The sequence below is a fragment of the Malaya genurostris genome, chromosome 1 (assembly GCF_030247185.1).
Source record: "Malaya genurostris strain Urasoe2022 chromosome 1, Malgen_1.1, whole genome shotgun sequence".
Classification (NCBI taxonomy): Eukaryota; Metazoa; Arthropoda; class Insecta; order Diptera; family Culicidae; genus Malaya; species Malaya genurostris.
The window spans coordinates 131,832,887-131,845,586 of NC_080570.1; the positions used below are offsets into that span (position 1 = coordinate 131,832,887).

At 41.6% G+C, this 12,700-nt stretch overlaps 1 protein-coding gene across 19 annotated transcripts in view; it reads left to right on the forward strand.

Moving 5' to 3' along the window:
- Nucleotides 1–12,700, forward strand: part of LOC131425800 (protein tramtrack, beta isoform) — a 522,944-nt gene that overhangs the window by 445,018 nt on the left and 65,226 nt on the right. For all 19 annotated transcript variants that reach the window (XM_058587977.1, XM_058587980.1, XM_058587979.1 and 16 more), the window contains one exon: nucleotides 3,148–3,234. In XM_058587977.1, the coding sequence (XP_058443960.1) occupies nucleotides 3,148–3,234 (87 nt within the window). The remainder of the gene's footprint in view (nucleotides 1–3,147; nucleotides 3,235–12,700) is intronic.

Below are 12,700 nucleotides of genomic sequence, written 5' to 3' on the forward strand. Positions count from 1 at the left end.
ATTTGTTCCTAAGATTGTTGTCACTCTAGTTATTAGTATTGTATTAGTATTAGATATAAGAATGGTTCTGTGTGGAGTAGTAACCAATGTAATTTAATATCATATATCATTTGGATAATTATAATCGGTTGGTACACTTGGTTGGTGGTTCTGACACTAAGCATCCTTCAAGGCCGGAGATCTAGCATTGGACAACTGGATTGTAAGACCAGCACCCGCATTGAGCCGAGAACCCGGGATTGTGTGAAGTTAGAATGGATTGTGGAATGGAAAGATTGTGCCGAATAAGCGACTCATATAAACATTTTATGGATTCAGCAGAATTACTAACTGTAGAAGGGACTTTGTGGGCTTTGGAGAGATTGTTGAGAGATTGAGAGAGAGGAAAAATTAAGTAGCGATTGTGCGGAATTAAAGAAAAATTACGAAGGAATTCTTAAAAATTAGCAAATTTAGGATAGAATAACAAGGAGAAGTTGGACAGAGTTTGAAAAATTATGCGAGATTTGGCGGTATCAACTGATCTTTGGAATGTTCAGAAAAAGTTGTTTGGGTTTCAGAAAAAGTAAAAAGAATAGTGTTTGGAGGAATTGGGCAGGATCAACAGATTAAGATGTGTTCGTGCGGATTTAAGAAATTTATTAAAGAATTGAGTCAGATTTGCAGGCTCTGGAATGTTCGGAAGAGATTATGCGGGATTTACGGGTTTTATGAATTCAGAAATGATTTCACAAATTTAGGAATACTTCTTACACATCTCTAAAAGATTTTTTTATCTTTTGTAGATTCAGGCTAGCGTCCTTCATGTCTACCAGTCGGTCTAACAATTTCCCACACTTATTCTCTAATAAAGTTCAACTTGAGACCTTGAGTTTAAGAGGTGCTCTTGTGGTTTTTTATCCGTGGCAAACACCAATTGTCGCTTCAGGGCTGCCACACCTTTCTTGTTTTTAGAGCAGACCTCGGCCTCCTTCATACTTCACACAGCGGAGTGCACAGGGCTCAAACCACTTTGAGCACAGAATGAATCCTTGAACATGTTCAGCGCAATCCAGAGATGGACTTTCCTCACTTTGTGTGCCGAAAACGAGTTCGGTTGGAACCCCTGCTCCGACTACCTTCTTTAGAAATTGTATTGTGGTTGAACTTCACTCTTTCAGAGACAAAAACCAGGAAAGTTCGGCCATCATCGGTGATGTCTGATCTGTATGATCTCCGTTAGCACGACGGTGTAGATTCGTGATTTTGCTGGCAACCAAACTCTGTCGTTCTACTTATTCCAAAAACTACCGGAAGGTGAAGAGTTTCACGTCGTTAAACACGTTATTCTCCAGCCTTTCTTCTGCGCTTTTGTCCTTTTAATCTGTCCTTGTTTTTGTCTCGCCGAAAGGGTTTCTGAATCTTGAAATGCTTGGACGAGGATTCTCCTTATAGCGTCCTTGGCGATCTTTAAAATGTCACCACAATAGCTCAACATTCCTAAACATTCCGTTTTTTTTTTGTACTTCTGATTTTCAGGTCTCTTTTGTCTGAACGATGTACAAATCTTCTGCACACCTGTAAATTGGACAACACACGAACTAAGTCCTTATGCCATTTTATATTTTCTTTCGTTGGGTTTTGGAGTTCTAACCCAACTACCTCTACTACCATGTTACCTGAAACCAACTTTTTGCACCGCTCTGCTGGGTGACTAGTAACTAATATTAAAGACTGTCCCAGAAAGTATGGACGCACTTTGATTTCGCTGTAAATAATTCACAAGTGTTAGATATTCAAATTTTATTCGATATGCTGATAATATTAGACTACAACAACAGAATATTATTCTCAACATTTGCTACTTAGCCATTGTAAACTAGCTGCGTACCTTCTTGCGAACGTTCCGCATTAAATTCCGTACAGAGAAGTCGGGGCGACGAGTTTTGACACTTTTCTCCAATTTTTTTCGAACTGCTGAATGGTTTCAGCTGCCGAGACATGTTTCCTAAGATGTGCCTTCGTTAATACCCAAAATTTTTAAATTGGTCGAAACTGTGGGCAATTTGGTGAATTCATGTCTTTTGGGACGAAAGTGACATTTTTGGTAGTATACCATTCTACCGTTGATTTCGAGTAGTGGCAAGAAGCAAGATCCGGCCAGAAGACAACAGGATCCTTGTGGCTTCGAATCATGGGTAGAAGTCGTTTTTGTAAACATTCCTTGATGTATATTTCGCTGTTCATTGAAGCAGTGGTGATTAAGGGTTTCGAAATCTTACCGCAGCTACAAATTGCTTGCCAGACCATAGCTTTCTTACCAAATTTTTCGACTTCAATCGATGTCTCGGACTGGTTTAACACTTGCCCTTCTCGCACCGTATAAGATTGTGGTCCCGGCAAGGATTTGTAATCGAGTTTCGCGTAGGTTTCGTCGTCCATGATTATGCAGTTCAAATTTCCAGCACGAATCGTATTGTACAGCTTTCGAACCCTCGGCCAGATCGATGCTTCTTGTTTCGGACTACGTTTTGGTTGTTTCTGCTTCTTATAGGTTCGAAGATTCAAACGTTCTTTAGCACGAAGAACATTTGACTTCGGAGTGGCCACATCCCAAACTGAAACCTCATTCTGTTGCTCGAACGCCTTCAGTCTACGTTTATCCAACTGAGGGTAAGCAGGACCTTTTTTTCGACCCGTTTTCGATATATTCTGAAAGGTGTTATCCTCGCCGTACTTCCTGATTGCATTTCGCTCGACTTTTTCACTTACTCCTTCCATTTTTGCTATCTTTACTCAGTGACAGTCCGCGTTCTGTGCACCATTTGTACACAAATTTTCGACGTTGTTCTGCTGAAAGTCCACGCATTTAGAGACAAACTAATGAAAAACGAATAAACAACTGCACAAGTGGTTACAGAAGAGTGTAAACAACATGACGCAGCCATAAAAATTGACTAATTACTTAATTTTTTGGTTGCGTGTTGATTCTTCAAAGTGATCAGCGCTGTTTGTTCATTAAATAAAAACAATTTCTTTAGTCTCCTAATGTCATACCATCGATTCCCTATTGCCAGTTTTAGAGAAGCTAAGCATATTCTTATATAACATTTAGCATCGTACCCTCTCGATAGCCTTTTATCAATTCCAGTTTTCTTCTATTTTCAGTCCCTGAAGAAAGAGGCTGACTGGGACCGGGGGGACGACAAGTCGTCCGGTGACAGTTCCTTGGATTTTCGGCACCCACACGATTCGGTAAGTAAAACTGAACCCTCCGTTGTTACCCTCCGATGACGGTAGCGGGTGCGCTCTGACATTTTGTTTGACATACACAAGCGCAACGTGCTGCGAGAGCCACATTCCTAAATATTGATATATCTGATATACTTTGTACATGTTGGTGTTGTTTTGCTGTTGTTTGTAATTGTTGTTGTTGTTATTTATATTGTAACAGTAAAATGTATTGGTAGAAAAATTTTGTATAAGCTTTCGGTTATTTTTCTGTTTTTCATATGTTCGTACCAGGAAACCATCCGGACCAGGATGTGCGTGTCTCATTTCTCTTGAAATTTGAATTGTCTCTAGCTTAATACCTACTATTACTTGGAACCGGGTAAAATGAGAGCCAGTCTTCTAAATTGCAGAAATAATTCAGTTTACTGTCGGAAAAACAATGCTCCAAACCACTACCGACAAAAAAAGGGAAAACAATTATTTACGATGTAAATGACTCTCGGAGAATAGTTAGCAAAACGGACCCGGCTGTTCACTGCATAACATTCGTAATTACTCCTTGAAGAGACCGCCTGAGGGTCGTTTTTTTTTCGTCACAGTCCTGATCCTCACACACCGACTGAAAAGATTTTCCTTATCTCGTGCTCAACTACTGTTGTTCGGTATCGGTTTGGTTGTTTTGTTGTGTCGCCGGAACCGGAACAGCAAACGGATATCTACTACCACTACGAATATATGCTGCGCTTTTAGATGGATTCAAAACATTCGTTCGTTTGTTTGACATGTACAGTATTTTCGTATGCATAAAGGATGTAAAATAAATGTTGCATGTGATTGTTGCTTATGTGGAATATGGAAATTAGGTTTTTCACACCATTTTGGTAAGCAAAGCGGCACTCGAACGTTACACGGAAACCGAAAACCAGAACAAATGACCCGATTAATGCGACCAGGAGTGAAGCTTGAGTACAGTTTAAAGTGTTTTAGATTACAAGTTTTTGATTTACGCATCACTGTCGATATATTATTAGTCTCTTTTTTAAAACAAACATGCAATTTTTTAGTTTTTAACCCAATTACTGCGATGACAAAAAGGTTACTTGTACACTAGAAATTCCTCAACACACTAAATTAAAACTACACACAGTACGAAAAACATAAGAATTTTGCAAGCATTTGCTACTTTAAATTTTAGCGATTTATGATAATCACCTTAAATCAAGCCTTTAACGTCATTAAGTCACTAAAACTTCGTTTGTTGGACTAATTGTACAATTTTGACGACCGAGGTTTTGTTTGGTGCTCACTTCTCTGTCCTTCAAAATGGTTTGTTTGGGTGACATTCCAAGTCAGAAAATCTGATGACTATCCCAGAAAACTGACACCAACATGTTCCCGACCCAACCCAGATAACCAGTAAGCACTAATAATGGCAGTAAAATATCCTTTTATGAGAATCAATAATTCTTGTAGCTTTATATCTGCAATTTGAAAACTCATTTGTTGTAAATCAATCAGTTCTCGGCTTTCAGAATGCATACTAGCATTTTTCCAGTCGGTCCTGGTCCGCTCATTGGTTACCTAGGATTGAGCCTCCCTATGCCTGTTTTATCGCATTACCAGGTATTCATTCTATTCTCAAGCGTTTTTCAGGAGATCCAGATTTCATCAACAGTTTCCAATCGCCGCCAGCCGATTCTACATCAGCATGGCCAATCACGCTTCCGAAGTGCGCTTGCGTTCCTTTTTTGCTCCGGAGTCCGCGTGTGCGGTATCTTCTTTACATCTGCAGAATCTAGCCTAAAAATTGGCACTTGTGCTCGTTACCAATTCTTGTAATACAAACTAGCTCGCGCGCCTTCATTTCGTGCACTTCTTGACAATGTTCAGGGTAATGGCATTGGAGGGCCTACCATTTTATCGTTAGTGAAATTTCGACTACCACGGAACGTTCGAAATCAATGATTCGCAGGGTAATCAGAAGCAGCACTAGCCTCTTCATATTTATTAAACTATTCTTTGGTTTCTTTGTTCTTTTTGCCTATCGGAAACCATCGTACATAACATTCCACAGTAATGGGCCCAAGATGGAAACTTGAGGAGCTCCAGCCGTGACAGAAGTGCTACGTGTACCCTTTTCTGTTTCGTAGAGCAATACCCGATTCTGGAAGTAGCTTTCGAAGATCCTGTACAATCCTTCCGGCACCTCCAGCCGAAGTGATGCGTTTGCGATTACCGCCCAGCTGGCGCTGTTAAAGGCATTCTTTACATCCAGTGTTACCACCGTATAGTAGCAAATACCACGCAGTTTGCGTTGCATGGTCACCTCTGCTGTTTGTATCACCGACTTGATAGCATCTGCCATCGACCTTCCTTTTCGACACCCGAATTGCTCACAGGACAGTCCTTTTCTCTTCTGAACGTATGAAGGCAGCCTGTTGTGGATAATTCTTTTCAGAAGTTTCCCTGTGGTGTCTATCAACCAAATTGGTCTATACACCGCCAGATTGTCTGGTGATTCCCTAGGTTTCGGTAGTTAAACCAATCTTTGTCTCTTCCAGATATCCGGGAATTTGCGTTAATACATGTGTCTCTGCACGGCCTCCCTGAATATGTCCGGTTTTCTCTTATCGCAACCTTTAAGGCTGCGTTCGGGTTACCATCTGGAACCGGGGCTCCTTCGAAACTCGCTCCACTTCTTCCGTCGAGGCTATGAATAGATCCATTGATTCGACGAGCGCATTGCTGTTACTCGTTTCATCAGCAACCATTGTTCCCTCTTTCCTCGCACTTTTTGTAATGGGTGAAGACCTCCTCAAACCCCTTTTTACCATTTCAAATCGCTTTCATATAACTGAAAGAGTATAATACCTACTGTCAGTCTAGCATATGTTCCACTTGCCTTCTCGTGTCCTTAGTTGCCAGTATACCGCTGTTAGGACCTCTATGGATTCAGTCCTAACGTGCCGAATCAGCACTTCCGGGCTTGGGCTTGTGCGCTTTGAGTAGGACTTTCTAGCGGACACATGTAGCTTTTTATAGAGGTTCAACTACGAAACCTCACCACATCCTAGACAAGCTCTACAACTCGCAGTGTGCTAGGGAGGGGTCGTCAAGCCTTAACTTCGCCGCACTCGTCCATCTAAAGGTTCCGCAAATCGAGTTCTTTGCATCCTTCTCCTAGCTCTTAGGATAGCAGCGCGAAGGTCTGCTATGTTCTCGCTCCACCAGTACACCGGTTTTCGGTTGCCGCTCGGTTGACCTTTCCTCGGCGTGATGGTATCGCATTCTCGTGTTAAAACTGTCGCCAGCACATCCCCTCTTAGGCTCGCTATGTGTGTTCCTCGAGTCCTAGCGCCGTTCTGAATATTTCGTGGTCAAAGTTCGAGACATTCCCCGCCCTACTCGTTCAGCTCCACTAGCAATCTTGCAGTGAATAGCTAGGTGATTTATATGAGCGTAGCCGTCATCTACCCTCCAGTTCAGATCACCGACAAAGCCGGGACTACAGAATGTTACGCCGATGATTAACACGACCCATTCCGATGGAAGGTGCTACTTGAGCTGTTCAGGTCCCCATACTCGTTAAAGTCACCCGCTACGACTACAGGTTTCCGCGCCACCAGATCACTCTCGACCGACCACCTCGGTGGGGCATAGCAGCTGCCGAGGTACACGCCGTTCACCTGCGCCATGGCTGTACCCTCAGCTCGTGTGTCGACTACTTCCAGCTCAGGGAAGCGACCCGGTGTCCAGATCTAACGTTCAGCCTTCCCATCTTGAACACCTTAATGACATATGTGGCCGGTAGCTTGAACGTTACTTTCTGAGTGCCCTGCGGTTCTTTCCTCAAGCGATTGGATTACCGCGAGACATAGACGCCTCCTTGGTCCTTGATGGCCACGAGCAGCTCTTCTACGGTCGTAATTTTTCCCTTCCGTTTGCACTGGAGTGACACCTAATTTCGCTGGGCTCTGACCTGGACTCCATCACCTAGGACACGTCCGACTGCTTTTTCTTTCTTCTTCAGCACCAAAAGTATCTCGCCAGTTTTTGTGCTTCGGATGCTACAAAGCTCCTTACCTAGTCCGGCTAACTTTGCTCACACCGCATAGCTTTTAAAACATCGGTATATTTCTCTTTGTCGGTTTCGGCTCTAGCCCTTCCCTCGCGTTCTTTTTATTCCCGGTCACCTTGAGCCAGGGCCGCTTGCCCCTTGTCGGGTTTCTCCTTATCGAGCTTCATTTTATCGGGCTTCTCCTTACCAGGTTTGCCCTTCTCACAAGGCTCGGGTTCTGTCCCATTACTCGGGTCCGGGGACCGATTATCCCGTTTTGGATTGAGACCTTTGCCAAATCCTTCTCCCTATGGTCAGCGACCAAGCTCTCACGCCTTTTGGTAGCGCGTTTATGACCTAGTGAATCCCTGGATCGCTTCCTATGCACTTTGTTCCTCTCCATTGTTAGGCGGAGTGCGTAGTCGATCGTCGCCTGACTCGGGCTACTTTGGATAGAGAAAGGCTATGTTTGGGAGCACTCATCCGTCCTTTCACCTCCCTACACCCGGGTTATTAGCGCATCCTCGTCCCTCTTAGCCACGTTCACGGCTTTCCGTAGCTTCAGCAAGTTCAGCTTGAGGTCGTAGCTGATGTTGCTCTTTACGATAGTGAAAGCGATGATCGCGTCAAGCCTGATTCGACGAGTACATTGTTGTTACTCTATTCGTCAGCAACCATTGTTCTTCCCTCTCTCGCACCCTTTGTAACGGATATAGACCTCCTCAAACCTCTTTACAGATGGGTTCAGCTCCGTATTAATCAAACTCTCACGAACCAGTTGAAAGTATTCGTCTTGACGTTCCCGTAGTTGTCTCTTCAAGCATTGAGGCGATGCGAGGGATAGTTAAAAAGCTCCGAGTCGGATCAGCGCAAATCACGGAGGATGCACCTGAATCTTCTTCCTTGCTAGCTAAATGACTAAAGGTAAGACGATGTGCAATAAGGACGGAAGACCGAGCAGCATTAGCTAACTCACCATATCAAGTCGGTTTCGCCCGCTTTATTGAAGTAGTAGAATACCGCTACTGCAAGTCTAGCACTTGCTTATCGTGTCTTTGAACGTTCTTTAGTTGCCAGTATATCGCCGTTGAAAACCTCACTGGCTTCAGTCCTAAAGTGCCAAATCAACCCTCTCGGGTTTGGGCTTGTGCGCTTTGAGCTGTATACGATCGCTTTGGTAGGACTTTCTTGTGGACACATGTAGCTTTTCATAGAAGTTCAACAGAGCCCACTGTCAAACCTCACCACATCCTTGACAAGCCCCACAACTCGTAGTGGCTTTGGGAGGGGTCGTCGAACCCTTGGAAATAGTCCGATTAGTAGAGTTTCAATATTATTTTGCCGATTACTTAGCTTTCAATCAACGAATTGCTTTAGCTCCCTATCTTTGCTTTGGCTCTAAGAAGTAATACAAGAACTATGTTCAACAAAATTTTAATATTATATTTAATATAATTTTCAAGCAGATTCTAAATCCGTTCTCAAAAATGTTTAAATCCTCGCAAGTTTCATGACGCGGAAAGAGCTACAAGCCGTGCTCGAAAATTGTATAATGAAATTTCCAAAATCGGTGCGCGGCATGATGAAAACTAAAATTGGTTATGACCTTACATTTCGTCAAATTACGCTCCACGCGGCTATTGACTTGATATATAAGTGTAACTTGACTACGTGTGACACATGACGGTAGCGAGTGTTTTAATTAGATTCGCGTAGAAAATTTCTAGACAGATGCAGGAATTTTCATCAGCCATGCCAAATATTAAATTAGCAAACAGCAGCAGACAGCAGGACCGACCAAAACGCGTGTCTGCCTTACAAACAACCAAAACTAGCTCACATTTTTGCCAATTTCGTCAAAGCAAACATTGCACTCGCAGTTTCCACTGACGACAGAGAGTGGAGAAAGGAATTCAATTATAGAATGCAGCGATTCACGAAAGGAACGTCATGTCGAAATGATCAGTTTAATAATTCACTCGTGGCACTGTGTAAAACGCACTGGCTTCACATCGTACAACACATTCCACTGCCATTGACAATCAGTTAGCCTAATTGATTCCTTAGCAAAAACAAGCAATGGAAACAAAGCCTACGACGAAATTGACGAGCGCTTAATAATTAATCCTCTTAATGCAGCCGAATCCACTCGAATTGCACGTGGTTACAGTGGAACACACACACACTCACACATTGATAACGCAATCACCAGTGGAAGCGACAAGATTTGGAACTATGAATTATAAACGTGTTCCATTTCAGTCCGACTGACTGCTGCCTCGTAACCATGATCCCATATAACCCCACCCACCTACCGACCTACCTAACATACAGCGACGCGACAATTCCTAACCTACCCCAAGCGGTTGACGGGACCGACGACCGAAAAAAACAACACGAATCCTAAGTTGTGAGTGTGCCCTAGTATTATAAATTCGTATGCTGCACCACCCCAGACGGATCGATACCCACTACCACCCACCCCCAGGACCAATGGAGAACTCTCTGGCAAGGATGACGGCCGTAGAATAATGTTTGTGTGTGTGAGAGAGAGAGTTTTGGAATAAGGGCAATACCTACTTCTCGTGTTGTATAGATGTCACCTGCGAACAATGGAACCGAATCACGTCACGAAAGGCTTTTTCTGGTACCCTGCCATATCGTCGGAACAGAACGGAGTGCAAATGAAAGAGCTTTCTTGAATGATTTTGGTTGGTCGTCGGGACAGTTAAAAAGTTCAAATGCTAGTTATTAGATGATTATGAAATTAAGTTTTAGTTTTGACAGAAGCTGTAGTATTTATTTAGTGAAAGACCATTTATACTGCATGCTTCATGCTTCAACGACCCTGTTTGAAAAGAAACAGCGTAAAAGAGCGCTAGTCTTCAAGTACAAAGTCAAACCGAATCGACCAAAGGAGTTTTACTCAAATTGGATACGAAAAACGAGTGTTTGAAAAATGTTCGAACAGTCCTTGACGGTATTATTAAAAACTCTATCTAGTTGCGGACGTTTGAAAACTTATTTGTAGATATTGCTGATATACTTGTCTATCAATAACTTCCGAATGGACATTTTGATAGTCTGAAATCATTGTTCCAGCAGTAGGTGAACATTGAGTCCTTACACCATGTACGTACATGGCGTTTGAATGTACCAGCGAACATTGGAAACGCGTTCGTATACAACCGTATGAATTTCGGTTTGAACATATTTTGAGAGTTCGGTATGCGAACAGAACATCGGTGTTTATTTGCGAAGACTGGTTAGAAGCAGATGTCAGGTCTTCTGGTTTGTCTGCAAATCTGTAGATTTCTTATAAAGAGCTGCAGATTTTTTTTTCCGTTGCAGAATTTGCTTTGGAATTGGTGCACTGTTTTTTGTGTTTTATACTTTATAGATAAATGAAAGCCCGCGGATATTTTTCGGATCTACAGACTTTTGCAACCCTGTCTGAATATATTTGAAATTTTCATCTGGCATCTCTGGCTACGAGAAACCGACTCTTATTTTCACTTTCATGTTTCGTCTTCGTCTTATTAATGATGCCGAGTCAAAAACGTGACGTAAAATACAAAAAAAACATGTTCCAATTCCAATTTGTTTCTTAGTTTTCTTAGTTGATAGCAACACAAATCGGTTTTGACAAAATCGGTTATCTGGGCGGGGGAATTCGATTTCTAAGAGATGGGGAACCGATTTTCATAAAATATAATTTAGATAAAATATTGTCCATAGATGGTAGAGTGTCCTGAAAATAAAGATTCACAAGATGTTGAAAATATTTCAAATTGTTCGAGTAAATATGACTTGTTAGGCAAAGGCCATAGAAACTTGCTTCAGTTATACCTAACGCTCGTATCCGTACTGTATTTTACAGTATTATACTTTAATTTCGACCCAAATACGGCGTACTGTTTTTACTCTCAAATTTACTGTATTTCAATTTGTACTGTATTTTCCCATTGGAATGTACTGTATTTTGCACTTCAAAAAATAAATACAGAGTTTTAACTCATCAAAAACGTCAGAAAGAACAGTAAAAAACAAAAAATGTCACCACCAAAAACAAAGAATACATTAATAGCATCGTCAAAAATATCCTGTTCTCAAATTTGTTTTCTAAAAATGCCTTGCAGAAAAGAACTAAAAAGAACTATGGAGGTTATGAAAATAAATCATCAGATGCTAATCAGGGCGTGCAAATTGAAGCAACGAATATTATTGCATTGCCATGGATTGATCAGTTCATGTGTTAACTGAGACTAAGAGCACTGGCAATTTATTAAGCAACGAAACTGGCAGGCTCAGTAGCATATACTCTCACCCATTCAGTTTCTCTCTAATATAGGTCTCTCATTCTTGAATGTAAAGCAAAGTGTTCACAGCGGATGCTTTTTTTTGCTTAGTTCATTTGAGTATTCACAATACAAGTCCTGATGATCCTTTTGTTTTTTATTGTCATTATTTTCATTTTATTTCATATACAGAGCAAGTCATGTTCCGAGGTCATCCTTCTATCGACTAGCCCCGCCTCAATGCAATGTTTGCATCAATTGGATTTAAACTTTAGAGAAAGACTTTCGCAATAGCAAGCAATCGACGCGTATTTAGATTATGTTTTTTAGTTTTGTATAAATAATGAACATATTCGTATCTTACCAATGTTCCAGTTTGCATCCAATTTCTATTACTTACCAATCCTATCCAAACCTTTAGTCTTCGGATTCAACCAATTACATCCTTGGGTATGATTTTGCACACATTTGAATATTTTTCCTATAGAAACAACTACATAAAACACTAATAATAAGAATAAGGATACTGTAATCGCTTCAAAGCTCGAACTTTCAACCGAGAACCGAAGACTAGAGTCGCACTCACTATTCGATTCCATGCTCGATATACAGACTGTCGTTACATGTATGTGCGAAAAAATTGCATTCAACTGTCACAATATTGGCAAACTTCAATCCAGAACCAAGTTCAGGTTTCAGATGTGATGAACTTGCGATGAATGTGCTCAGTTGCCAAGTACACACAAGAAATCACGACACCCAAGAAACGTACGAAGATTATGAAACCGATCTAAATATCTCGAAAACGGCTCCTTCTACCATTATTACTTTTTACCTTTCTTATATATATAAAAAAATAGGTATAGAATTCGCTCAAACTTTCGAAAAATTTTCCGAGGCCCGGAGGGCCGAATGTCATATACCAATCGATTCAGCTCGACGAACTGAGCAAATGTCTGTGTGTGTGTATGTGTGTGTGTATGTGTGTGTGTCTGTATGTGTGTTGTCAACTAAGAGGTCGAAATCTCAGAGATGGCTGGACCGATTTTGATCAAACTAGTCGCAAATGAAAGGTCTCCCCGTCACCCAGAACGCTATTGAATGGTTTTGAGATCGGATGTTTACTTTTTGA